The 27,412-nt window shown below is 29.3% G+C and overlaps 5 protein-coding genes across 6 annotated transcripts; 3 read left to right on the top strand and 2 right to left on the bottom strand.

Annotated features, from left to right (window-relative positions):
• Window positions 1-3,497: 3,497 nt before the first annotated feature.
• On the bottom strand, window positions 3,498-11,050 carry LOC134831608 (ADP-ribosylhydrolase ARH3-like). Its single transcript, XM_063845388.1, has 3 exons — window positions 10,925-11,050; window positions 10,745-10,863; window positions 3,498-4,380 (listed from the first exon to the last, which is right to left on the bottom strand). Exons 1-3 carry the CDS (start codon window positions 10,965-10,967, stop codon window positions 3,499-3,501), a joined length of 1,044 nt encoding a protein of 347 aa, XP_063701458.1. The 5' UTR covers window positions 10,968-11,050; the 3' UTR covers window position 3,498.
• LOC134831607 (uncharacterized) lies at window positions 5,276-10,687 on the top strand. 2 transcript variants are annotated; one of them, XM_063845387.1, is made up of 9 exons: window positions 5,276-5,384; window positions 5,468-6,420; window positions 7,397-7,487; window positions 7,547-7,691; window positions 7,751-7,889; window positions 7,947-8,018; window positions 8,084-8,219; window positions 8,280-8,396; window positions 9,335-10,687. In XM_063845387.1, exons 1-9 carry the CDS (start codon window positions 5,343-5,345, stop codon window positions 10,352-10,354), a joined length of 2,715 nt encoding a protein of 904 aa, XP_063701457.1. In that variant the 5' UTR covers window positions 5,276-5,342; the 3' UTR covers window positions 10,355-10,687. The 2 variants fall into 2 exon arrangements, with proteins under 2 accessions (XP_063701457.1, XP_063701456.1); XM_063845386.1 differs by having other exon boundaries at window positions 9,281-10,687.
• Window positions 11,051-12,799: 1,749 nt separating the features above from the next.
• On the top strand, window positions 12,800-13,243 carry LOC134832604 (anaphase-promoting complex subunit 13-like). Its single transcript, XM_063846687.1, has 2 exons — window positions 12,800-12,957; window positions 13,019-13,243. Exons 1-2 carry the CDS (start codon window positions 12,946-12,948, stop codon window positions 13,241-13,243), a joined length of 237 nt encoding a protein of 78 aa, XP_063702757.1. The 5' UTR covers window positions 12,800-12,945.
• Window positions 13,244-13,290: 47 nt separating this feature from the next.
• Window positions 13,291-26,573, top strand: LOC134832603 (putative 1-phosphatidylinositol 3-phosphate 5-kinase). The gene is made up of 7 exons (XM_063846686.1): window positions 13,291-13,659; window positions 17,252-18,203; window positions 19,161-20,998; window positions 23,133-24,607; window positions 24,675-24,832; window positions 24,886-25,174; window positions 26,244-26,573. Exons 1-7 carry the CDS (start codon window positions 13,291-13,293, stop codon window positions 26,290-26,292), a joined length of 5,130 nt encoding a protein of 1,709 aa, XP_063702756.1. The 3' UTR covers window positions 26,293-26,573.
• Window positions 26,563-27,394, bottom strand: LOC134829103 (glutathione S-transferase D7). Its single transcript, XM_063842100.1, has 4 exons — window positions 27,257-27,394; window positions 26,997-27,197; window positions 26,687-26,938; window positions 26,563-26,625 (listed from the first exon to the last, which is right to left on the bottom strand). Exons 1-4 carry the CDS (start codon window positions 27,392-27,394, stop codon window positions 26,563-26,565), a joined length of 654 nt encoding a protein of 217 aa, XP_063698170.1.
• Window positions 27,395-27,412: the final 18 nt, after the last annotated feature.

Here is a 27,412-nt window from a genome sequence, read left to right as displayed (position 1 = left end):
AAATTCATTCTAAAATTTTCATTGATATCTGATCGATTTTTGATCAAAAGTACGATTTTATCATATGAGGAGCAAAAATCGTACTTTTTTTCTCAAGTCACTTTTCAACCAACTTTTGATGGGTTTCAAAGCTAAAAGTTAATAAATATTCATTCTAAAGTTGATTTTCATTGATATCTGATCGATTTTTGATCAAATAAAAAAAAGTACGATTTTATCATATGAGGAGCAAAAATCGTACTTTTTTTCTCAAGTCACTTTTCAACCAACTTTTGATGGGTTTCAAAGCTAAAAGTTAATAAATATTCATTCTAAAGTTGATTTTCATTGATATCTGATCGATTTTTGATGAAATAAAAAAAAGTACGATTTTATCATATGAGGAGCAAAAATCGTACTTTTTTTCTCAAGTCACTTTTCAACCAACTTTTGATGGGTTTCAAAGCTAAAAGTTAATAAATATTCATTCTAAAGTTGATTTTCATTGATATCTGATCGATTTTTGATGAAATAAAAAAAAGTACGATTTTATCATATGAGGAGCAAAAATCGTACTTTTTTTCTCAAGTCAATTTTCAACCAACTTTTGATGGGTTTCAAAGCTAAAAGTTAATAAATATTCATTCTAAAGTTGATTTTCATTGATATCTGATCGATTTTTGATGAAATAAAAAAAAGTACGATTTTATCATATGAGGAGCAAAAATCGTACTTTTTTTCTCAAGTCACTTTTCAACCAACTTTTGATGGGTTTCAAAGCTAAAAGTTAATAAATATTCATTCTAAAGTCGATTTTCATTGATATCTGATCGATCAAATGTCCATATGAGGAGCAAAAAACTTTTTTTCTTCATCAACTTTTGATGGGTTTCAAACTGTTAATAAATATTCATTCTAAAGTTGATTTTCATTGAATCTGATCGATTTTTGATGAAATAAAAAAAAGTACGATTTTATCATATGAGGAGCAAAAATCGTACTTTTTTTCTCAAGTCACTTTTCAACCAACTTTTGATGGGTTTCAAAGCTAAAAGTTAATAAATATTCATTCTAAAGTTGATTTTCATTGATATCTGATCGATTTTTGATCAAATAAAAAAAAGTACGATTTTATCATATGAGGAGCAAAAATCGTACTTTTTTTTCAAGTCAATTTTCAACCAACTTTTGATGGGTTTTCATTCTAAAGTTGATTTTCATTGATATCTGATCGATTTTTGATCAAATAAAAATAAGTACGATTTTATCATATGAGGAGCAAAAATCGTACTTTTTTTCAAGTCAATTTTTAACCAATTTTTGATTGGTTTCAAAGCTAAAAGTTAATAAATATTCATTCTAAAGTTGATTTTCATTGATATCTGATCGATTTTTGATGAAATAAAAAAAAGTACGATTTTATCATATGAGGAGCAAAAATCGTACTTTTTTTTCAAGTCACTTTTCAACCAACTTTTGATGGGTTTCAAAGCTAAAAGTTAATAAATATTCATTCTAAAGTTGATTTTCATTGATATCTGATCGAGTTTTGGTGAAATAAAAAATCGTACTTTTTTTCTCAAGTCACTTTTCAACCAATTTTTGATGGGTTTCAAAGCGTTAATAAATATTCATTCTAAAGTTGATTTTGCTGATCGATTTTTGATGAAATAAAAAAAAGTACGATTTTATCATATGAGGAGCAAAAATCGTACTTTTTTTCTCAAGTCACTTTTCAACCAACTTTTGATGGGTTTCAAAGCTAAAAGTTAATAAATATTCATTCTAAAGTTGATTTTCATTGATATCTGATCGATTTTTGATCAAATAAAAAAAAGTACGATTTTATCTTATGAGGAGCAAAAATCGTACTTTTTTTCTCAAGTCACTTTTCAACCAACTTTTGATGGGTTTCAAAGCTAAAAGTTAATAAATATTCATTCTAAAGTTGATTTTCATTGATATCTGATCGATCGATTTGATCAAATAAAAAAAAGTACGATTTTATCATATGAGGAGCAAAAATCGTACTTTTTTTCTCAAGTCACTTTTCAACCAACTTTTGATGGGTTTCAAAGCTAAAAGTTAATAAATATTCATTCTAAAGTTGATTTTCATTGATATCTGATCGATTTTTGATGAAATAAAAAAAAGTACGATTTTATCATATGAGGAGCAAAAATCGTACTTTTTTTCTCAAGTCACTTTTCAACCAACTTTTGATGGGTTTCAAAGCTAAAAGTTAATAAATATTCATTCTAAAGTTGATTTTCATTGATATCTGATCGATTTTTGATGAAATAAAAAAAAGTACGATTTTATCATATGAGGAGCAAAAATCGTACTTTTTTTCTCAAGTCACTTTTCAACCAACTTTTGATGGGTTTCAAAGCTAAAAGTTAATAAATATTCATTCTAAAGTTGATTTTCATTGATATCTGATCGATTTTTGATGAAATAAAAAAAAGTACGATTTTATCATATGAGGAGCAAAAATCGTACTTTTTTTCTCAAGTCACTTTTCAACCAACTTTTGATGGGTTTCAAAGCTAAAAGTTAATAAATATTCATTCTAAAGTTGATTTTCATTGATATCTGATCGATTTTTGATGAAATAAAAAAAAGTACGATTTTATCATATGAGGAGCAAAAATCGTACTTTTTTTCTCAAGTCATTTTCAACCAAGTTTTGGTGGGTTTTAAAGCTAAAAGTTAATAAATATTCATTCTAAAGTTGATTTTCATTGATATCTGATCGATTTTTGATGAAATAAAAAAAAGTACGATTTTATCATATGAGGAGCAAAAATCGTACTTTTTTTCTCAAGTCACTTTTCAACCAACTTTTGATGGGTTTCAAAGCTAAAAGTTAATAAATATTCATTCTAAAGTTGATTTTCATTGATATCTGATCGATTTTTGATGAAATAAAAAAAAGTACGATTTTATCATATGAGGAGCAAAAATCGTACTTTTTTCTCAAGTCACTTTTCAACCAACTTTTGATGGGTTTCAAAGCTAAAAGTTAATAAATATTCATTCTAAAGTTGATTTTCATTGATATCTGATCGATTTTTGATGAAATAAAAAAAAGTACGATTTTATCATATGAGGAGCAAAAATCGTACTTTTTTTCTCAAGTCACTTTTCAACCAACTTTTGATGGGTTTCAAAGCTAAAAGTTAATAAATATTCATTCTAAAGTTGATTTTCATTGATATCTGATCGATTTTTGATCAAATAAAAAAAAGTACGATTTTATCATATGAGGAGCAAAAATCGTACTTTTTTTCTCAAGTCACTTTTCAACCAACTTTTGATGGGTTTCAAAGCTAAAAGTTAATAAATATTCATTCTAAAGTTGATTTTCAAAATTTTATCATTGAAGAGCAAAAAATCAAAACTTTTGATATTTCAAAGCTAAAATTAATAAATATTCATTCTAAAATTTTCATGCATATCTTTTTGAAGAAATAAAAAAAAACGATTTTTCAAGAAAAAAAAAAAAATCAACAAAATTTATTTTTTTTCATTAAATTTCTCAAACAATTGATCCGCAAGATCTCTTATTTCTTCGTAACTCTCACAATGCTTCAATAAATTCTCAGAAATGGCTTCTTCTCCGTGATAAGCTCCCGCAATAGCGCACGCCATGCTTGCAATTGTGTCAGTATCGCCTCCCAAATTGATCGCAAACTCCAAAGTGTTGCGAAAACCGTTCTTTTCCGCATCCATCGGGGTCTTGTGACTCCGCAAGAAGCAATAAATCGCCGTTGGCACCGAAAATAACGCATTTAGCGAATGTCCCAACTTATCAACGACTGTCTCAACTTCTGGCGGCTCCGCTCTTTCGAGTAATTTTTTCATTTCCGTGAGTTGCGTTTGGAATTCCTTCTTGTTTTCCGTCATCCCGTCGTCTTCTGCTGTTTCAATTTCCCTCATTTTCTGCAAAAGTTCGTCCGTGAAGCGAAAAACGTCGAGAGGATTCTCTTTTGGATGCAAATAAATCGCTTGTTGGACGGCAAACGCTTGAAGTAAAGCGCCGTAAATGCCAAATTTGTGCGTATGAGTGACTTCGGTGGCTTCACGAACGAGCGACGTCAAGTTTTGCAAGTCGTTGTGCGCGAAAAGGGCAGCAGGAGCAACTCGCATGGCGCCTCCATTGCCGTAAGAGCCGGAGCCGAAATATTGATTCTTCGCGGGAAGAGTTACGTCTTCAAAGTTGGATTTTCGGAGTTTTTCGAAGATTTTTGTGACGCCGTTTCCGTAACCACGTGATGGTTCTCTGAAGTATTCGGCGGTGAAATTTTTCGCCAAAGCCTTTTGCGAATATCCGCTGATGAGAGTTTGGACAAAAACTTTCGTCATCGCTGTGTCGTCGGAGTATTTTTTGAAAGGAGCCTGAAATTAGAAGAAAAAAGGTAAATTTTATTTTTTTTTTGGGCCGCTATAATTTTTTTTTTTTTTTTTTTATTTTTTTGTAGAAAAAAAAAAAATTAAAAAAAAAATTTTTTTATAAAAATTTATTTTTTTTTTCAAAATAAATATTTTAAATAATTTTCAAAAAAAAAAAAAAAAAAATTGAAATAAATTAAAAAAATAATTTAAAAAAAAAAATTCTCAATTAAAAAATAATAAAATCAATTTTGAAAAATTTTTTTCTCTCAAAAAAAATTTTTGAAATTATGAAAAATTAAAAAAAATAATTTAAAAAAAAATTTTAAAAAAAATATAAAAAAATAATTAAAAAAAAAATTTCTCTCAAAAAAAATTTTCGAAAATATTAAAAAATAAAAAAATCAATTTTAAAATATTTTTTTCTCTCAAAAAAAATTTTCGAAAATATGGAAAAAAAAATTAATTAAAAAAATTTTTTCTCTCAAAAAAAAAATTCGAAATTATGAAAAATTAAAAAAAAAATATATTAAAAAAATAAAAAAAAAATTTTAAAATATTTTTTTTTCAAAAAAAAAATTTGGAAATTTCGAAAATTTAAAAATTTTTAAAAATTTGAAATTTTTTTTAATTTTTTTTTTTAAAAAATTGAATAAATATTCATTCTAAAGTTGATTTTTTTCTCAAATTTTCCGAATTTTTCGTTAATTTTCAAAATTTAAAAAAAAATATTTCCAAATTTTGCTTTGGGTGTAAATTTGAATTAGCATAATGACAAATTGCAAAATCATTTTCATTCGTCTCACTCCAGTTTTCGTCCGGAAAAAAAATCCGCGAGTTACGATCGTCGAGTTTTTGTGCCGTCGGATTGTCGTAAAATGCCGAATTAGCAGATTTGCAAGTCGCTTCGAAAAACAGTCACCAAAACAAGAATCCTCAATGGACGAAAAGAGTAAAAACCTCATGAAATGGACACAAAAGAAATAAATTTAGATTATTTCAAGCATCAGGTGAGTGCGGCATCCGTGTGGCGCGTGCAATTTCGCGTCAATGGCACTTTTTCACTCGTTTCTTCCCTTTTGCTACATTGCAGTCTATACATTTGTTGGCCATCATAAAGCAACTTTCATCAATTGAGGATCAATACGAAGCGATAATCTACATTTTGTCGGCAATTAATGCCTATTTGAAGAACATTTTCACATATAATGACCGCGAAATACTGAAGACAAAAATTTACAGCAACCCAGAACTCGTGAAAGGTCACGTAAATGATGTACTGAAAGCAATTAAAGGTGACGACGAAAAAGTAGAGCAAGCGAAGCTCGACTCAATTGTACCAAAAGTCAAGAATTTGAAGAGTTTACTGCACTTTCCCTACTACATCCGGAGCACTTCGTCCCAAATTAGTCGTCCGAAGGCGACAACAACGACGTGCAAAGTATTATATAAAATCACCAATCGATTTCTCGCGACAAAAAATCTCGAAGACTACTCGTACAAGGAGATAATTCGTTGGACCGCGGGCATAAATCGCGTCAACAAGCTAAAATCCAACCTCAAAGTACGGGTTTTGGTGCGAAAAACGGTCATCCCGCGCGGAATTAAGCGTTCAGTGAGCCTTTCGGCAGCCGACGACAGTGTTAAACTCCGTAAAATTACCGCAAGCAAAGTTACTGCGCGTTCCCAATCGACTAACGTGCGGCACGAAAGTCCGCCAAATCCCGAATTTGTCGATAGCATCGACTACGACGAACTGATTCTCAATCCGGAGCTCGAAAAGAAGCTCGTACGGCAACCGATAGCGGTGAATCACAAAGAAGCGAGCAAATCTCCCAAAGCAAGGCGTTTGTCGAAGGACTCAAATACAGGAAAAGTGAATAATAGCGTGAATAGTGTCGTGATGGGCGATTTAGACGATGAAAAGTTGGAAGAGATGGAAAGTGAAGAGGATGACGAGGAACCAAAGGCTTCCGTGAGTGACCCAAATGCGAAAAAACCCGCGAAAAAGAGGAAAACTTATCCGTGTATCTTCTGTAAAAAGAGGTAAATATTTGTTTTTTTGGGTTGATTTTAATGAAATTCAATAGTTTTTTTTAAATTTTTTAAATTTTTTTGAAAAATGTTTTTTTAATCATTTTTCATACCAAAGAAGACGAAATTTAATTCATTTTTTATTAATTTATTTTTTTTAATTATTTTAATTTTTATGAATTATATTATTTAAATTCCAAAAATTTATTTTTTTTTAATTTTTTAAAATTATATTTAATTTAATTTATATTTTTTCTATTTTTTTTAAATTTAAATAAGAGATTAAAAAACAGATAATTTTTTTTAAATTAAATTATTTTTTTGTATAATTTTGAATTAAATTAATTTTTTTATTAATAGAATTTTTTAAAAATATTTTTCAAAAAAAAAAAAAAAATTTAATTTTTTTTAAAGACAAATTTTCTTTAATTTTAATTTTATCGAATTTTGTTTATTTAAAAAAAAATTTTATATCCAATGATATTTTTCAAAATTTAAAAAAAATATAATATTTTTATTTTAATAAAAATAAAATAAATAAATTAATTAATTAAATAAAATGAAATTTTATAACTTTAAAAATTTAATTAATATTTTAATGCATTTTTCTTATATCAAAGAAGACTTAATTTTAAATTTTTATAAATGAATTTAATAATTTTTTTAAAAAATTTTGTAATTTTTTTTTTAAATTAAAATAACTTTTTTTTATGATTTTCATTTAAATAAGATATTTTTATTTATTTTTAAATTTAAAAAATAAATTAAATTAAAATTATTTTTTTAATTAAAAATTTATTTTTTTTTTAAATTAAAACATTAAATTAATTAAAAATTTAATTTAATGAATTTTAATAATTTTTTTAACTTTTATTTTATTAATTCATTCGTTTTTTTTTAATTTTTATTTAATAAAACTATTGAATTTCATTTAAATCAACCTAAATTTAATTTTAAAATAAATTTTAACCGAAATTTTGTATTTTAGCTACCGTTCACGCAAATCCCTGATGCTCCATTTTCAACATCATCCTGGCTTATGTCCGGATTGCGGAGTGCAAATTGGATTTTCGCCAGCTGTAAGTTGATTTTCTCTCAAAAACCATAAAAAACTTTTTAAAAATAATTTTTTTAATAGGAAATTGTGGAACACAATCGTCAATTTCACATCAAAGAACGTCCAATTATTTGCGAGGAGTGTGGCGAGTCATTTACGCGCAATCAACAATACCAAGTTCATCTACAGTGCCATCAAAAAGCGAAGGATAAGGAAGATGTGGCAGGTAATTTTGCTTTTTTGAATTTTTTTTAAACAAATTTTTATTGAAAAAATTATTTTTAGTGCCGAAACACGTCTGTTCCGAATGCGGGGCGATCTTTGTGAATCAAAAAGGACTCGAAAAGCATATTATGGAGACGGAACACAAGCAGGATAAACGTCTCTGTGAGATTTGTGGCGTAGATTTTGATACAAATACAAGGTACGATCATAAAATTTTCCAAAATCGAAGAAATTTTGTTAAAAAATTATTTTTTAGATTGTTACAACATGTTCGCCGTGTTCATCGACCAAAATCCTTCTCGTGTACTCATTGTTCAAAGCAGTTCACGTAAGCTCCAATCAAATTTTTGTTACAAAAAAAATTTTTAAAATATTTTTTTTTTTAAATTTTAGATTGAAATGCAATTTGGACCGCCATATAAAGTCCCTTCACTCGAATAACCCATCCAAATTGGTGTGTGAGCATTGCGGCAATGAATATACCAATCAAAATACGTTGAATGAACATATGGAAATGGCTCATAAAAAGGTAAAAATTATTTAAAAATTTAATTTTATGAGTTTCTAATGAAAAATTTTCGATTTTTAGTCTAAAATTTGGAAGTGCAATGTTTGTGATAAGACTTTCTTCATAAAACGACTTTTAAAAGTGCACGAAATTGTTCACTCTGAATATCGCCCGTTTCAGTGTACGCAATGTGATCAGGTAAGATTACATTTTCTTAACTTTTTATCGTTTTTCAAAACAATTAATTGAAGAAAAATTAAGTCACGTGGTTAAATTTTTGAAATTTGCATTGGGATAAATTTTTTTAATGTGCATTGGGTCAAAATTTCAATTTTATTTTGGGCAAAAAATATAAAATTTGCAATAAAATATTCTTATTTTCGCAAAAAATCACGAAATTTAGCAAAAAATTTCAAAATGTGCATTGGGAAAATTTTTTATTATGCATTGGGTCAAAATTTTGATTTTACTTTGGTTAAAAAGTGTAAAATTTGCAATGAAATATTCTTTAAAAGTTTCATTTTGACAAAAAATTTAAAATTTACGTTAAAATTTCAAAATGTGCATTGGGAAAATTTTTTAATTATGCATTGGGACGAAGTTTTAAGTATGAATTAGGTTAAAATTTTGTTAAACTGCATTGGGCTTAATTTTTTAATATTCGTTTTGAGAGAAATTTAAGAATTTTCAATAAAATTTTTTTCAAATTTTTCATTGGGATTAAATTAAAATTGCCTATTGGGTTAAAATTTCAATATTTGCTTTTAAAAAAAAAATTATATTTTCATTGGGCAAAAAATAAGAAAAATTTCAAAATCTACAATTAGAATTTATTCTTTGAGTATTTTTTATTTTGAAAAAACAGAAAAAATTTGCATTGGGAGACAATTTCAATCTGTTCATTGGGAAAAAATTAATAGAAAAAAAAATTTAAATGTGCAATGGGATTTTTTTTTTTAAATTTTCAATAGGAAAAAATTAAGAATTTTTATTTGAAAAAGATTCAAAATACGCTTTGGGACAAAATTTTAAAATGTTCATTGGGTTGAAATAATTTTAAATATTTTTTTTTTCAATTTCAGTGCTATAAACGTCGTTCCCATTTGGATCGCCATATTCACTTTTCGCACAACAAGAACGGCAAAGTAACCCGCGACTCGACCCAAACGCTCCAAAATGGCGAAAAAGTCCCCAAAAAGAAGAAAACTCCCGAGGAAATCGCCCTGAAGAAAGCACTGAAAGCCGAAGCAGCAAGTCACGCAGCAGCTGGCGTACCTGCGCCAATCCCAAACAGCAATCCGCAAGCGACGTACCATAATGCCACAAACGCCATGCATCCCACCTTCGACTATAACATGCAACCGTATGGCAATGCGCAAACAGCTGCAGGCGCTTCCCCCATGGATTACAACGCCATGCCGCAGCATCATGTTCAGCAAACGCCAGTGCCGCCGCCGCAGCAACAACAACAAGACCCCAATGCCATGTACTACAACGATCAGATGATCAAGTACGAGAATACGCAACCATATCCGAGTCAGCAGCAGCAACAGGCAGGCACGAATTATCATCATCAGCAACAAACGGACTTTACGAATCAGTATTACATGCAACAGCCACAAGCGCCTCAGCAACCCGACATGACAGGCAGTTGGAACAACATGCAAATGTACAATAATGGCTCAGCGCCATCTGCCGACGCGATGAATTACTATGGGCACAATGCGGCGGAGCATCATCCGCAGCAGCAGCAACCGCAATCGCATCATCATCCGGAGCAAAAACATCAGCAGCCGAACCATTTGATGAACATCCCGAACACCGACTTGTTCTACGGACAGGAAAACATGTGGAATCATCAACCAGATCCGTCACAAAATCAAAATCATCCGCATCATCATCCGCATCCGCAAGTCGGAAATACCTACAATAACATTGGGAACATCCTAACGAATCTCGAACTGATCGGCAACAATAGCAATTTTGAGAATAATTTTGATATTGTCACGTCGCAAGGCATGGGACATCCTCCCGGCGTGCCTACTGACGATCCAACGCAGCAAACACAACAACAACAACAAATGCAGCAATCGGGCATGACGGACTATCAAATGTTCGACTATGCCCCGGGCTTCATGAAAGCCCCGTTTGAGTAAATTTGAGTTTTCTTATTTTTTTTTGTTTGTTAAAAGAATTTTTCTTATTATATAAAAAATTATATATATCATCACACATTCTCTGCGGAGATACTCTACGTCAGTTCCTTTACTTTTCAGAAAAGTAGAGGAGAAAATATTAGATTTTAATAAAAAAAAAAATATTTGAAATGAAGAAAAAAAAATGAAGTTAAAACAATACTCTAAATATAAATTATAAATATAGAAAAGAGAAAAACAGAATGTGAAATGCTTTTCCAAAATATTTATAAAAATATATTTAATATAATATATAATATAGCCTGGAATCACATTAAACACTTTTTCGAGTCTTTTTCTTTATATTCGAATCCCTTTAAAATCAATTTTCCCCAAAATTCAAATAATTACCTTGTAATAAGGTCCCTCGAGTCGATTCAAGTTATTTTTAATGACAAGCGGTTGCAAGTTTTCTTCAAATTCAAATGGAAGTCCGCAACAATCGCCGGCTAAAACGCCCAATATTGAGCCTAATAAATTTCACTTTAACTAATTTTGTTTCCAACAATTGACAATTCTAACAAATTTTACCTCTGAATTTAGATTTTAGTAAATTTGCTTCGATTCGCTGCATGCTTTTAAAGATAAAAGAATTAACCACGAAAATTATTTGAATGATTTTTGACGATAACAATAAAAAATTTACTTTGCAGACAATCATGTGTCTTGTTTACGATTGAAATTCACATGTATATGTGAGTACTTAACCGGTATTGTATAGATATGAAAGTTTTTTATTGTGTTGACTGTTGAAATTTTTTATGTCACGATTTTTTTTGTCTTTTTTATAAATTTTTAAAAAGTTTTTTTTTTTTAATTAAATGCATATAAAATATTTTAAATTTGATCAATTTTTTGTATAGATTTATTTTACAAGTGAAAATATTTTTTAGAAAAATTTGTTCTAATTTACAATTGAATATTTTTTTAATAATTGTCTTTTATTTTCTCTTTAAAGTAAATAAAAACTTGTTTGGATGAAAATTTTGATATCTCTTTTTACGAGATGCTTCCTTAAGTTTCAATACATCGTGAAAATTTTTTCGAGCATCGTATTGCTTCAATTGCCATATCTTTTATTCCTCGTTCTACTGCTTGAGTGTAACAGCAAAATATAGTTTCGCAATAAGTATCTCAGTATTTCATTAAAGTGCATGAAGTTCATGTTAGCTCTGTTTTTGTAGTCAAAAAAGATATAGATAAAGAGTTCCTGTTGCCGCCGTTATTTTTGTTGGTTGCCGCCGTATAATACAAAACTCCTTGCCTCGACACATAACCTCTACTGCTTGTTGGTGACCTCGAAAAAGCCGACTTAAGTCTTTATATTCGGAAGCAATTACTGGATGATGGTTGTTGTATTCAGATTTTGGATGGATTTCTTTAGACCGAAGTGTTTATGAAAATCCCCTTCTTTCAAAAAGAAAGGCTTTGGCTTTTGTTTGAAAATCATAAGATATCATTTGTCGATTATTTATTATTTTTTAAAAAAAAATATTCTTCGTTTTGTAAGTACTGTAGAATTTGCTATGATGACAATTATTTCGATTTATGAGTCTTTGAGCTGAAAATAGTAAAAAGCTCTTTTACACTTCGCAGCTTACAAAATTTTAAAAAAATCCATACCTTTGATAGATAACCTAAAAAAAAATTTTTTTTGTTTCCTCAACCTGAAAATTTTTCAAAAAAGTTTTTTTTGTTGATTTTTTAATTCTTTCATTTTTTCTGAAAATATTAAATTTTTTCGCCTTTTTTTTCAAACTTTTCATTTTTCCTTATTTCACACTTTTTAGTACCTCCATTTTTTCACACATTTTCTCAAATATTTTTTTCTTCAATTTTTATTATTATTTTCATTCATGCATCGATGTGTGTGTCAGTATTTAACCAAAATAAACTTACGCAAACATGAAATCCACACATCTGATAAGAAAAACCTGAAAAACAATAAAATCCCATTAGATTCTTTCCAAAAATTATTTAAAATCGCCATTTTCCATTCACAAAAAACTCATTTTATGCGGAAATTTCTCGTCAGTTGGTACATTTTTGCCTTTCTCATGATGTTCTGGCTGTGGGACTCGGAATCCGTGAGATTTGAGCCGCCGGATTTTACACACCAGCAATTGCAGAATATCAAAGCAGTTTTATTCAACATTAGCGGATTTTTGTTTTATAAATTTTTATTGAGAAAAATTGTATTTTTATTAGATGAAAATTAATTTTTTAAGTTTTTTAAAGAAATTTTAAGCCAATAAAGTATTTTTTGAGTGTCATTTATGATTGAAAAATTGTTTTAAGGACTTTTATCCTTTTTTCGAGCCAAAATTTAAAAAAATATTTCATTTCGCTTTTGTTATGACATTTCGATTGTCACTTGTTGACAGCTGATTCTTCAAAACAAAAACAACAAACGAAAAATTAATTCAACAAATTTCGTAAAAATTGAATTTTAACATTTTTTTAACGCTTCGTTGCTCGCTGAAGTCTGTCTGACGTAATAAATAAGTAAAATTTTTGATGCTTACCCGATTTCGCAGCTGTAAAATTGTACTATGGACAGTCAAGTAAGCGAAAACAGTTTTATCGCCAAATCAACACGAAAATGACGTCAAAATTTTTTTACAGCCCCCTTTCGATGGATATTTGATCGATATTGTCGACAACGATTGGCGCCTCGACGAGTTGCCAAACGACCAAATTCAGGTCCCATCGGAGAAATTGCCCGATCCTGAAGCTGATTCCGCTGATGCGCATCTCACCTTAACGGAGCAGGAGCAAAAATGGAATGATCTTGCCTTGTCTTCGGTTATTCCGGACTTGGCGGTGAACGATCAAACTGTGAATTCATAAAAAAATATTAAAATTAAAGACTAAAAAAATTTAAAAAATTAAAAAAAATGAACACAAATCGAAATTTACATTCAACAAAAGTGCTTACAGAATTCGCGCGTGACTTTGACGATGAAGAAGACACGGGAATTCTCTCGCAATTCGTAAATAAAATTAGTAATATTGTAAATACCAATTATAATACCTTGAGTGCGTATCCAAGTACATCGACAAATGTAGGGAGTAACACTGAAAATGCAAATCCAGCAGATTCGGTAGCTTCGCCGACTAAAGAACAGGCAGAAAATGTGAAAGAAAGCCCAGTGACAAGTAAACAACCTGAGAAACCGGATGAATTGCCATTAGATGAAAATGTTGGAAGAACTCCTTTGAACGTCATTCAACGGATAAGCAACTTGATAGCGCAAAAAGATAACGTAAGTGTCTTATTTTATTTTTTAATTAATTTTTGATGAATTTCAAGGTTAAGCAGAAAAAATTTCAAATTAAAAATCAAGGAAAAAATTTTTCAGTTTAAATTTTTTAGCAGTTTTGAGTTATAAAATGATTAAAAATGATAAATTAGAGCTCTCTGACAAATTTTTATCCATTTGGAGCAAAATTTGACAAAAATTGCTTTGACACAGTTTTTGACACAGTTTTTGACAGTTTTTTTGCTCTTGATTTAGTTTTCAAAACAAAACTATGTCAAAGGAAAAATTTTTTTTCAGTTTCAATTTTTTGGCAGTTTTGAGTTATAAAATGATTAAAAATGATAAATTAGAGCTCTCTGACAAATTTTTATCCATTTGGAGCAAAATTTGACAAAAATTGCTTTGACACAGTTTTTGACACAGTTTTTTTGCTCTTGATTTAGTTTTTAAAACAAAACTATGTCAAAGGAAAAATTTTTTTTCAGTTTCAATTTTTTAGCAGTTTTGAGTTATAAAATGATTAAAAATGATAAATTAGAGCTCTCTGACAAATTTTTATCCATTTGGAGCAAAATTTGACAAAAATTGCTTTGACACAGTTTTTGACACAGTTTTTTTTTGCTCTTGATTTAGTTTTTAAAACAAAACTATGTCAAAGGAAAAATTTTTTTTCAGTTTCAATTTTTTGGCAGTTTTGAGTTATAAAATGATTAAAAATGATAAATTAGAGCTCTCTGACAAATTTTTATCCATTTGGAGCAAAATTTGACAAAAATTGCTTTGACACAGTTTTTGACAGTTTTTTTGCTCTTGATTTAGTTTTCAAAACAAAACTATGTCAAAGGAAAAATTTTTTTTCAGTTTCAATTTTTTGGCAGTTTTGAGTTATAAAATGATTAAAAATGATAAATTAGAGCTCTCTGACAAATTTTTATCCATTTGGAGCAAGATTTGACAAAAATTGCTTTGACACAGTTTTTTTGCTCTTGATTTAGTTTTTAAAACAAAACTATGTCAAAGGAAAAATTTTTTTTCAGTTTCAATTTTTTGGCAGTTTTGAGTTATAAAATGATTAAAAATGATAAATTAGAGCTCTCTGACAAATTTTTATCCATTTGGAGCAAAATTTGACAAAAATTGCTTTGACACAGTTTTTGACACAGTTTTTTTGCTCTTGATTTAGTTTTTAAAACAAAACTATGTCAAAGGAAAAATTTTTTTTCAGTTTCAATTTTTTGGCAGTTTTGAGTTATAAAATGATTAAAAATGATAAATTAGAGCTCTCTGACAAATTTTTATCCATTTGGAGCAAAATTTGACAAAAATTGCTTTGACACAGTTTTTGACACAGTTTTTTTGCTCTTGATTTAGTTTTTAAAACAAAACTATGTCAAAGGAAAAATTTTTTTTCAGTTTCAATTTTTTGGCAGTTTTGAGTTATAAAATGATTAAAAATGATAAATTAGAGCTCTCTGACAAATTTTTATCCATTTGGAGCAAAATTTGACAAAAATTGCTTTGACACAGTTTTTGACACAGTTTTTTTGCTCTTGATTTAGTTTTTAAAACAAAACTATGTCAAAGGAAAAATTTTTTTTCAGTTTCAATTTTTTGGCAGTTTTGAGTTATAAAATGATTAAAAATGATAAATTAGAGCTCTCTGACAAATTTTTATCCATTTGGAGCAAAATTTGACAAAAATTGCTTTGACACAGTTTTTGACACAGTTTTTTTGCTCTTGATTTAGTTTTTAAAACAAAACTATGTCAAAGGAAAAATTTTTTTTCAGTTTCAATTTTTTGGCAGTTTTGAGTTATAAAATGATTAAAAATGATAAATTAGAGCTCTCTGACAAATTTTTATCCATTTGGAGCAAAATTTGACAAAAATTGCTTTGACACAGTTTTTGACACAGTTTTTTTGCTCTTGATTTAGTTTTTAAAACAAAACTATGTCAAAGGAAAATTTTTTTTCAGTTTCAATTTTTTGGCAGTTTTGAGTTATAAAATGATTAAAAATGATAAATTAGAGCTCTCTGACAAATTTTTATCCATTTGGAGCAAAATTTGACAAAAATTGCTTTGACACAGTTTTTGACACAGTTTTTTTGCTCTTGATTTAGTTTTTAAAACAAAACTATGTCAAAGGAAAATTTTTTTTCAGTTTCAATTTTTTGGCAGTTTTGAGTTATAAAATGATTAAAAATGATAAATTAGAGCTCTCTGACAAATTTTTATCCATTTGGAGCAAAATTTGACAAAAATTGCTTTGACACAGTTTTTGACACAGTTTTTTTGCTCTTGATTTAGTTTTTAAAACAAAACTATGTCAAAGGAAAATTTTTTTTCAGTTTCAATTTTTTGGCAGTTTTGAGTTATAAAATGATTAAAAATGATAAATTAGAGCTCTCTGACAAATTTTTATCCATTTGGAGCAAAATTTGACAAAAATTGCTTTGACACAGTTTTTGACACAGTTTTTTTGCTCTTGATTTAGTTTTTAAAACAAAACTATGTCAAAGGAAAATTTTTTTTCAGTTTCAATTTTTTGGCAGTTTTGAGTTATAAAATGATTAAAAATGATAAATTAGAGCTCTCTGACAAATTTTTATCCATTTGGAGCAAAATTTGACAAAAATTGCTTTGACACAGTTTTTGACACAGTTTTTTTGCTCTTGATTTAGTTTTCAAAACAAAACTATGTCAAAGGAAAATTTTTTTTCAGTTTCAATTTTTTGGCAGTTTTGAGTTATAAAATGATTAAAAATGATAAATTAGAGCTCTCTGACAAATTTTTTTCCATTTGGAGCAAAATTTGACAAAAATTGCTTTGACACAGTTTTTGACACAGTTTTTTTGCTCTTGATTTAGTTTTTAAAACAAAACTATGTCAAAGGAAAATTTTTTTTCAGTTTCAATTTTTTGGCAGTTTTGAGTTATAAAATGATTAAAAATGATAAATTAGAGCTCTCTGACAAATTTTTATCCATTTGGAGCAAAATTTGACAAAAATTGCTTTGACACAGTTTTTGACACAGTTTTTTTGCTCTTGATTTAGTTTTTAAAACAAAACTATGTCAAAGGAAAAATTTTTTTTCAGTTTCAATTTTTTGGCAGTTTTGAGTTATAAAATGATTAAAAATGATAAATTAGAGCTCTCTGACAAATTTTTATCCATTTGGAGCAAAATTTGACAAAAATTGCTTTGACACAGTTTTTGACACAGTTTTTTTGCTCTTGATTTAGTTTTTAAAACAAAACTATGTCAAAGGAAAAATTTTTTTTCAGTTTCAATTTTTTGGCAGTTTTGAGTTATAAAATGATTAAAAATGATAAATTAGAGCTCTCTGACAAATTTTTATCCATTTGGAGCAAAATTTGACAAAAATTGCTTTGACACAGTTTTTGACACAGTTTTTTTGCTCTTGATTTAGTTTTTAAAACAAAACTATGTCAAAGGAAAATTTTTTTTCAGTTTCAATTTTTTGGCAGTTTTGAGTTATAAAATGATTAAAAATGATAAATTAGAGCTCTCTGACAAATTTTTATCCATTTGGAGCAAGATTTTTTAATTTTTTTTTCTCTTTTCATTTTAGAATCTCCATAACTATAAAGACACCGATCTCCACAAATTCTGGATGCCCGATTCCAAGTCAAAAGAATGTTACGAGTGTTCCCAAAAGTTCACAACTTTCCGTCGGAAGCATCATTGCCGCTTGTGTGGTCAAATTTTCTGTTCCAAATGCTGCAACCAAGTCGTTCCGGGAAAAATTATCAAATGTTCGGGCGACTTGAAGGTCTGCACTTATTGCTCGAAAGTCGTTTTGAGTTATTTGAAGTCTCCCGACATCACTGCCGACCTAAAATCCGATCTTCAAGCCTTGCAAGCGGATTTAGCAACAAAATTCAGTGCATCCAATTTGTCAGGAGCATCTTCAAATAATCTCGTGCCCGAAGACACTTCGCATCATCGACATCGCAAAATTTCCGTCGGGTATCACGAAGAACGGCTAATTTCCAGTCCGAATTTGACGCATGCTGATCGGCGAAATATTTTGCAGCAATCGAATACCATCAAAACGTTGTACGACGAAATGATGAAAGCCCTTCCGCAAGTCAATCGAGGGCGAGATTTGATGAATTTTCTGCATAAAACGGGCGATAATGAAGCAAGTACGGTTGCGATTTTGAATGCGTTCATCGAAGCGGGTTATTTGATGCCTTTGGTGTTGGAAGAAGGAGATGTCACGCCATCGGAGAAGCCTGTGGATGCAACGGGAGCATTTCCGACCTTTAATGAGAACCAAAATTATAAATTGTTGAATATTGGAGTGTCGACAGTTGATGCTGACGGGAATTATTTGTACTCGAGGAAGTCACTTTCGACCACGAGTGAGGAAGGAACAGCGCAAATGTCGCCGGATTCGTCGTTGTACAACGTCGCGAAGGATTTCGAAGCGCAAGACTCTATTTTGTCGAGTGCGGGAGCGAAGCCGTTGACGGAAGCGTTTTGCGAGCACGAGGAACAGCTGTTGGCGCAACTTTTACGTAAGTTTTAAAAGATTTTTCATTTTCGGAAATTTTTTTAAAAATTTTTCATGAAAGTTTTTTATTAAAAAATTAATTTTTTGATTTTTGAAATTAAATTTTCATATAAAATTTTTAATTTTTTAAAAGAAAAAATTTTTAAATAATTTTTTTTTTATTTTTCATGAAACTTTTTTTCTTGAAAAATTAATTTTTTGACTTTTGAAAGTAACTTTTCATATAAAATTTTTAATTTTTGTAAAGAAAAAATTTTTAAATAATTTTTTTTTAAATTTTCCTAATTTTTTTTTTTTTTAAATTAATTTTTTGACTTTTGAAAGTAACTTTTCATATAAAATTTTTAATTTTTTAAAAGAAAAATTTTTTAAATAATTTTTTTTTAATTTTTCATGAAATTTTTTCCTTGAAAAATTAATTTTTTGACTTTTGAAAGTAACTTTTCATATAAAATTTTTAATTTTTTTAAAGAAAAATTTTTTAAATAATTTTTTTTTAATTTTTCATGAAATTTTTTCCTTGAAAAATTAATTTTTTGTCTTTTGAAAGTAACTTTTCATATAAAATTTTTAATTTTTTAAAAGAAAAAATTTTTAAATAATTTTTTTGAAATTTTTTATGAAACTTTTTTTCTTGAAAAATTATTTTTTTGACTTTTGAACTTTTCATATAAAATTTTTAATTTTTTAAAAGAAAAATTTTTTAAATGATTTTTTTTTAAATTTTTTATGAAACTTTTTTCTTAAAAAATTAATTTTTTGACTTTCGAAAGTAAATTTTCATATAAAATTTTTAATTTTTTTAAAAGAAAAAATTTTTGAATAATTTTTTTTTTTAATTTTTCATGAAACTTTTTTCTTAAAAAATTAATTTTTTGACTTTTGAAAGTAACTTCTCTCTTAAAAATTCAAAATTTTTTAACAATTTTTTTTAATTTACTTTTTTAAATTTTTTTTTCAGGCAAAGAACACCTCGACGCCGCAACCTGGTCCAAAATCCTCATCCAAATAAGCGTTCGTGTCGCCAACCAAATTCGTCCCGAAACCGTTTGCTTCGATTCCATGGATATCCGCAACTTTATCAACATCAAAAAAATTTCCGCAGGCACTCCAAGCGACAGTTGCATCATCGGGGGCGTCGTTTTCAGCAAAAATGTCACACACAAAGACATGGCAACTCACATCGAGAAACCCCGGATCCTCCTTTTGCAATGCCCGATCTTATACCAACGCGTCGAAGGCAAATTCGTCACTTTGGACAACTTGATGATGCAAGAACGCGAAAGTTTACGCAACGTTACGCTCCGCATCCAAAGCTGGGGTCCAAATATCGTCTTGGTTCACAAAAGTGTCGCGGGAATCGCGCAAGAAATGCTCCGTGACAAAGGAATAACGCTCGTGCTCGACGTAAAAATGTCAATTTTGGAACGACTGGCGCGAACTTTTCAATGTGACATCGTGACGTCGATCGATTCGAACATCAAACACCCGAAATTGGGCGTTTGCGACGCTTTTTACCGCAAAACGTACTCCGACACGAACGGAATTTCGAAATCTTTGATGTTTTTCGAGAAGCGATACGAAAATTCACGTGGTTGTTGCGTTCTTTTACGAGGAGCTCCGATTGCGGAACTCACAAAAATCAAAAAAGTCGTGTCAACGATGATTTTCGCCCGTTACAATTGGAAACGTGAGATTTCTTTCCTCGTAAATGAGTTTGCGAGACCTCCATCGCCCAAACACAAGTACTTTGAGTCCCCCAAAAGCCCGGATTCGGAAGGAAAAGGCATCGAAACCCATTTGGATGAGGCTAAAAACGACCGAGAATTCATAAAATCGCAGAAAAATATCACCGGAAGTGCCGTGGAAGACTTTTCAGACCCCCTGAGGGCGGATTTGACACCAAATTTGGACGACTCCAGTTCAAAACTTCATTTGGAAGTGCAAACCACGTACGATAATCGCCTCAGAAATGCTCTTTCTTCGACAATTTTGTCAATAAGTCCTCATATGACCTTCCCTCTGCCCTATTTAGAGACCGAAATCGGCAGAAATTGCGAATTGCGACAACGTTTCCCCGATGAACTTTTTTATTCGAAGCAATGGTCAACGACTCCGGTGCGAGAAAATGTCGTCGAAATCGTGGATGACGAAGAAAATTTGGTAATTTTGAAGCCGCCGCATGAATATGTGACACATCAAGTGACAGCCCCAGCAGAAAGTAAAGAAGAACAAGATTTACTCGCGAATTTCCGGATGAAAGGCGGTCGATATCCAAAGCGGATGACTATGCGCATCATCAATAAGAAGTCAAATCAGGGAATTCGAGGCACGGGAACGTCAATTGAGGATCATATTTACAAAGACGCCCTCGATTTGGAGAATCATCAACGACTTCCGGTGCTTTTTTACAGTTTTTACAGTTCGGCAAAGGCCACATCGTCATTTTGTTACCTTCCATATATGCTGGAGATGCATTTTTATGGGCAGAATGACATCATGTTCGGGCTTTTCTTGCAGAAATATTGCTTCAGGAGTCCCTGTATTTGTCCGTCGTGTAATTTGCCGATGATTGATCACGTGAGACGTTATGTGCATTCCATGGGATGTGTGCAGATTAAGATTCGAGAAGATAAAAGATATGAGGGAAGTGATAAAATTATGATGACGTCTTTTTGCACGATTTGTAATGAAACGACGCCGACAGTTCCGATTTCGGATGATTCGTGGTGTTTGTCATTAGCGAAATATTTGGAGTTGAGGTTTCATGGACATGGGTATCGGAGGAATTATTTGAAGGTAAGATTTTTTTTAATAAAAATTTTTCATAAAATTAAAAAAAAATCAACTTCTATATAAATTTGATAATAATAGTTCACCTAAAGATGTTAGCGAAAAAAATTGATGAAAAAAAATTTAAGTCAAAATCCTCTTATTATGAGGGCTCACATACCGATTTTTCAAAATTTTTTCAACTTTTGTAGATCACGGTTCTCCGTCTCAAAATGAAGGTTTTGATGTTAGAAACAACTTTTGTTTTGGACTTTTTCTAAATTTTGCGTTTTCGATGTACAGGAGCCATTTAAAGATGTTAGCGAAAAAAATTGATGAAAAAAAATTTAAGTCAAAATCCTCTTATTATGAGGGCTCACATACCGATTTTTCAAAATTAAGCTAAATCACGGTTCTCCGTCTCAAAATGAAGGTTTTGATGTTAGAAACAACTTTTGTTTTGGACTTTTTCTAAATTTTGCGTTTTCGATGTACAGGAGCCATTTAAAGATGTTAGCGAAAAAAATTGATGAAAAAAAATTTAAGTCAAAATCTTCTTATTATGAGGGCTCACATACCGATTTTTCAAAATTTTTTCAACTTTTGTAGATCATGGTTCTCCGTCTCAAAATGAAGTTTTTGATGTTAGAAACAACTTTTGTTTTGGACTTTTTCTAAATTTTGCGTTTTCGATGTACAGGAGCCATTTAAAGATGTTAGCGAAAAAAATTGATTTTTCAAAATTTTTTCAACTTTTGTAGATCACGGTTCTCCGTCTCAAAATGAAGGTTTTGATGTTAGAAACAACTTTTGTTTTGGACTTTTTCTAAATTTTGCGTTTTCGATGTACAGGAGCCATTTAAAGATGTTAGCAAAAAAAATTGATGAAAAAAAATTTAAGTCAAAATCCTCTTATTATGAGGGTTCACATACCGATTTTTCAAAATTTTTTCAACTTTTGTAGATCACGGTTCTCCATCTCAAAATGAAGGTTTTGATGTTAGAAACAACTTTTGTTTTATTTTGCGTTTTCGATGTACAGGAGCCATTTAAAGATGTTAGCAAAAAAAATTGATGAAAAAAATTTAAGTCAAAATCCTCTTATTATGAGGGCTCACATACCGATTTTTCAAAATTAAGCTAGATACGGTTCTCCACCGATGTACAGGAGCCATTTAAAGATGTTAGCAAAAAAAATTGATGAAAAAAAATTTAAGTCAAAATCCTCTTATTATGAGGGCTCACATACCGATTTTTCAAAATTAAGCTAGATTACGGTTCTCCATCTCAAAATGAAGGTTTTGATGTTAGAAACAACTTTTGTTTTGGACTTTTTCAAAATTTTGCGTTTTCGATGTACAGGAGCCATTTAAAGATTTTAGCGAAAAAAATTCATCAAAAAAAAATTTCAGCCAAAAATATTTTTTTTGTTTTTCAAAAATTAAATTGAAATTTCAAAACAAAAATTTTTAAATTCAAAAAAAAAAAAAAATTAATGTTTAGTTTTAATTTAAATGAAATTTTAATTTTATTTAAAATAAAAATTTGAATTTTTATTTATGAATTTATTTAATTTTAATATATTTATTTTATTTATTTTAAAAATAAAAAAATCAACTAATTTAGTTTAATTATTAAAATAATTATTTAATTAATTAAATAAAATTCTGAAAGAATATAAATAAAAAGATTAAATTAAATTATTAAAAAGGTAAAAAATATTCAAGAAAAAAAAAATTAAAATCAAATATTAAAAAAAAAAATAATTAAAAAATTCCAAAAATAATTTAATTGCTTAATTTAATAAAAAATTGTCGAGAAAATTAAAAAAAATTAAAAAATTTCTTTTTGATTTTTTTTGTATTTTTTATATTTATTATAAGATTTCATTTATAATTAATTTAAATAATAATTTAAAAAATTATTTGAATAATTTAATTAAATTAAATTTATTTTAAAATAATTTATAAAAATTTTTAATTTTTTTAAATAGAAAATGAATCAATTTTTGCTAAAACTTCATTAATTTCCTTACAAAAATCAATTTTTTATTTTTAATTGTTTAAAATTTCTTTTTTTTAATTTAAAAAATTTTTAAAAAATTAAAATTTTCATTATTTCACTCTAAAAATTAATCAAAAATTTTATTTTATTTTTACAGGAAACCCCCTCCGACGACCAAAAACCTGTTTGCAAACATTCCATCCATCGCGACTACGTTCAATACTTCGCCAGTAACGGCTTCGGAGCAAGTATCTCTTACGAACCCATCGAAATTTGGGAAATCGCTCTCCCGAAAATGCAATTGCAACTCAAACACTTGAAAGAATTCGAAAAACAGCAAGTTCTCGACGACATCAAAGCCTTTGCGATTCGCGGTTACGACGTTTACGCCAACATTCACGACCAAATTGCCGACATTTCGCCCGAAATCGAGCATCCCGTACTGAACAACCTGAAAATGCTGCTGAACGAGGAACAGGTAAAGTTCAAATCGAAAGTCGAGCAAGTCCAAACGTTGCTAACGGAAGTAAATTTGAACACTTATGACATTAACGACGCGATGCTGATGGTGAAACGTACTTTATGCGAAAGTATCGAGCAATGGGGACCTCGTTTGCGTGAAGCGGCGTTAGCATCAAAGGCTGTGACACAACAAAAAAGCGACCAAATGATCGACAATGCGACAATTTGCACCGAAGAATCGACGCCGGACAGTAAAAGTGTCGGAAGTGACGACAGCGAGACAATTTCTGATGAAATTCCGGTCGAAGCGGGGGCGAAAGATGAGGCAGACACGATTTTTCGACAAAAAGTCAATTCGGTTGATAGTCGAACGAATATGGAACCAGCTTCAACGACGTCAGCGAACCCCGAAAACACGGAAAAAAAGAAAATTATTCGACTTTTAGCGGAATTCTTGAAGCCGAACAGCGACGTGAACATTCTTCAGTCGCCAATTCCGCAAAGTGAGCATCACACCTTACCGTTGGGACTTTTTCCAATCCTCGTACATGACCAAGACTTGTCCTCAATAATCGCTTATAGCATAATTTCGCATGAATATCGCAAAGGAATCGAAAATTTGAACGCTTTGACGTCAGAAAATAATTCCAGCCCGAGCATGAAGCGAAAAATCGACTCAATTTCCGAAGCAGAAGCCTCTGAAACGACTCAAAACTCAAAATCTGAGAAAAAATCCACGTCGCACATCGATATTTCGTTCCAGGACTCCACGACGTCATTTAATTGCAAAATTTATTATGCCCGAGAATTCGACGCGTTACGCCTGAACTTCCTTTATTCGCCTTTTCAAGCAACGACGAAGCCAAAATTCGTCGGAAACGTTAAGGAAGCCGCCCTTTCGGAGGATTGTGAGGAAAATCGCAAGGCTTTTGCCCGAAGTTTGTGTCGCAGTGTCGAATGGAAGGCCCGAGGAGGGAAAAGTGGCTCGAAATTCAGCAAAACGATAGATGATCAATTCGTGCTGAAGGAAATGTCGAAGACGGATGTTGCTATTTTCGAGAATTTTGCTCCGAATTACTTTGAGTACATCAATCAGTGTTTGACGCAGAAGAAACCGACGCTGTTGGCGAAGATTTTTGGCGTTTATAAAATTATGGTCAAGAAAAAGGAGTAAGTTTCGTAATTTTTTTTAAATTTTTCATCAATTTTTATTAAAATTTAATTTTTTTTAATGTAGTCACGTCTCGGAAAAAGCAATTTTAGTCATGGAAAATCTCTTTGTCAATCGCGAAATTTCGAATAAATTCGATTTGAAAGGATCAGAAAGGAATCGTCTCGTGGATACAACGAATTTTACGCGAGAAACTGTCTTTTTGGATGAAAATTTGATACAAAGTAAGTTTTTTTTTGCAATTTTTAATTTTTTTTAATAAATTTTCCTTTTTTAGTGTCTTGGAACAAGCCGTTGTATATTTTGACGCATTCGAGTACAATTCTGAAAGAAGCAATTAATCGAGATTCTTCGTTTTTGGAGAAAAATGGCGTGATGGATTATTCCTTGTTAGTTGGATTGGATGCAAAAGAGAAATTACTCGTGCTTGGGATGATAGATTATATCAGAACTTTTACGTTCGATAAGCGGATTGAGTCGGCATTGAAGTCTTCCGTCAGTAGCAAGTTGCCAACTGTGGTGTCTCCCAAAGTTTACAAGCAGAGATTTGCTGAAGCGATGGAAAAGTAAGAATTTTTATTTAAAAAAATAAATTTTATTATTTTTTTAAAGGATTTTGACAGAAATATTTTTTTTTTTTTTAATTTTTTTTTTTTAATATTTTTTTTTTTTATATTTTTATTTTATTTAAAAAATTAAATTTTTATCATTCAATTATTTTTTTTATTAAAAAAAAATAAATTAATTTCGTAATTTTTTTTTAATTTTAAAATTTTGTTTTTTTTATTTTTCATATTTTAAATTTTATTTATTAAAATATTTATCAAATAATTTAAAAAATTATTTTATTTTTAATTTATTATTTTTTGATTATTTTAAAAATTTATTAATTATTCATCAAATAATTTTTATTTAAATTTTCTTGAATTTTTTGAAAATGTTTCTCATTTTATAATTTTTTTAAATTATTATTTTTTTTTTTAAATTTTTTTTTTTGGTTTAAATTTATCTGTCATATTTAAATTTTTATTTATTTAAAAAAATAATAATTAAAAATTTTAAATATTTATCAAAAATTTTTCATTCAAATATTTTTTTTGAATTTGATACTTTGTCTTAAATTATTTTCATTTGAATTTTTATAATTTTTAAATTATTTTTTAATTCTTAATTTTTATGAAAAAATAAATCAAAATAAAAATTATGAATAATTTTAAAAAATTTTCAAATTTCGACAAAATATTTTTTTTTTAAAAAAATTTTTTTTTTAATTTCATTTTTTTTTGAAAATTTTGAATTTTTTAATAAAATAAATTTTTCAAAAATTTTAAAATTATTTAATTAATTAATTAATTTTTTTTTTATTTAATTTTTTTTTTTTAATATTATTTTTTTTTTATTTTAAAAACGAGAAATATTTCAAATAATTCAAAAAAAATTATAAATAAATTCCTTGATGAAAAATTGTTGAATTATATCAAAATTTTAATTTTTCTTAGAGAAATCATTAAAAAAAATATTTAAAAAAAAAAAAAAAAATTATTAAAAAATTAATTAAAAAAATCTGTCAAAATTATTCAAAATATTAAAAAAAATAATTTTTTAATGAATTTATTTTTATTTTTTATTTTTCAGATATTTTCCATTCGTGCCTGATCGCTGGGAAGGTCTTTCAAAGAAATAATTCAACTTTTTACTTACTTGGAACACGCACTTATGATACTTTACCCTTATTCCACACCTGTATGCTTACCAAAATTAACACTGCTTATACTTTCTGATGTCTAACCAAAAAAATATCAAAGAGAAAAAATAATAAAAATGTAAAAAAAATTATTGTTCATCATATATATTTGTATATTTGACCAAAAAATATGTGCATTTTTATAAATGAGTGAAGGTGAGGAGCTAAAAAACGAAGTTTTCGACGATTTTTGGGAAGTTCTACGGATTTCTAATGTTTGAGACGAGTGAAAAAGTAATTTGCGAGCGCTTCAGCTCCGTGTTGGTTGATTTCCTGAAGAAAAAAAAATTAAATTAAAAAAAAAATATTTTTTTAGTTAAAAAATTTAATTTACATCGAATCCAAATGGCTCCAAATGATCTTTGCACAGCTTCAACCATGCACTTATCTTCGTATATTGCTTCAAACTCATGCCGAAAGCCTCAATTTGTGAAACTGTGACACACAGAGCGAGATCTGCCAAAGTAAAATGATCGGCAGCTTGCCACGTTCGTCCTTTCATGAAACTGTCGAGCCAACGAAGAGCTTCTTCGAGTCGGGCACGCTTCGTTTCGTCAAGCGGAGCGCCCAATTTGATCGTTGGATACTTTTTTTTTAAAAGAAATTTAATAAAAATTCATTAAAAATTTTTTTTTTCGACTCACATAATAATCAACAACCCGCTGTGATAAAGTTCCCAAGTCAAAATGCAGCCGTTGGTCGATCAACGCTCGCACTCGAATGTCTTTGGGGTAAAGAGAGTCATCTTTGGCATACGCAGACACGAGATACGTCATTATGGCACGACTTTCCCACAGCACGAGGTCTTTGTCACATAACGTTGGGATGCAATGTTGAGGATTTAGCTAAAAATTGATTTTTAATGAAAATTTTTATTTAAAAAAAATTTTAAAAAATATTTTACTGCAGTGAAAGCTGGCTTTAAATGTTCGTGCTCGAAAATGTTGATTGTCCTTAGATCGAATTGTACATTTATGATTTTGGCCAGTAAGAGAACACAACGACATGGCGGAGAAGTTGGCGAGAAATATAGCTTCGGCATCACTTGTAGCGTTGTTCC

This window comes from Culicoides brevitarsis, chromosome 2 (assembly GCF_036172545.1).
Source record: "Culicoides brevitarsis isolate CSIRO-B50_1 chromosome 2, AGI_CSIRO_Cbre_v1, whole genome shotgun sequence".
NCBI lineage: Eukaryota > Metazoa > Arthropoda > Insecta > Diptera > Ceratopogonidae > Culicoides > Culicoides brevitarsis.
This window is presented reverse-complemented; position numbering and strand designations above follow the sequence as displayed.

Bases quoted from the DNA above. Each gene is read 5' to 3' on its own strand.
- LOC134831607 (XM_063845386.1), top strand. From the start codon at position 5,343: ATGGACACAAAAGAAATAAATTTAGATTATTTCAAGCATCAG. The intron at 6,421-7,396 runs GTAAATATTTGT...TTTGTATTTTAG, and splicing joins TGTATCTTCTGTAAAAAGAG to CTACCGTTCACGCAAATCCC. The intron at 8,220-8,279 runs GTAAAAATTATT...TTCGATTTTTAG, and splicing joins TGGAAATGGCTCATAAAAAG to TCTAAAATTTGGAAGTGCAA.
- LOC134831608 (XM_063845388.1), bottom strand. From the start codon at position 10,967: ATGCAGCGAATCGAAGCAAATTTACTAAAATCTAAATTCAGAG. The intron at 10,864-10,924 runs GTAAAATTTGTT...GAAATTTATTAG, and splicing joins ACTAAAATCTAAATTCAGAG to GCTCAATATTGGGCGTTTTA. The intron at 4,381-10,744 runs GTAATTATTTGA...TTCTAATTTCAG, and splicing joins TCGAGGGACCTTATTACAAG to GCTCCTTTCAAAAAATACTC.
- LOC134832603 (XM_063846686.1), top strand. From the start codon at position 13,291: ATGAACACAAATCGAAATTTACATTCAACAAAAGTGCTTACAGAATTC. The intron at 24,608-24,674 runs GTAAGTTTCGTA...TTTTTAATGTAG, and splicing joins ATTATGGTCAAGAAAAAGGA to TCACGTCTCGGAAAAAGCAA. The intron at 24,833-24,885 runs GTAAGTTTTTTT...TTCCTTTTTTAG, and splicing joins GGATGAAAATTTGATACAAA to TGTCTTGGAACAAGCCGTTG.
- LOC134829103 (XM_063842100.1), bottom strand. From the start codon at position 27,394: ATGCCGAAGCTATATTTCTCGCCAACTTCTCCGCCATGTCGTTGTGTT. The intron at 27,198-27,256 runs GTAAAATATTTT...ATCAATTTTTAG, and splicing joins TAAAGCCAGCTTTCACTGCA to CTAAATCCTCAACATTGCAT. The intron at 26,626-26,686 runs GTAAATTAAATT...TTTTTTCTTCAG, and splicing joins TGGAGCCATTTGGATTCGAT to GAAATCAACCAACACGGAGC.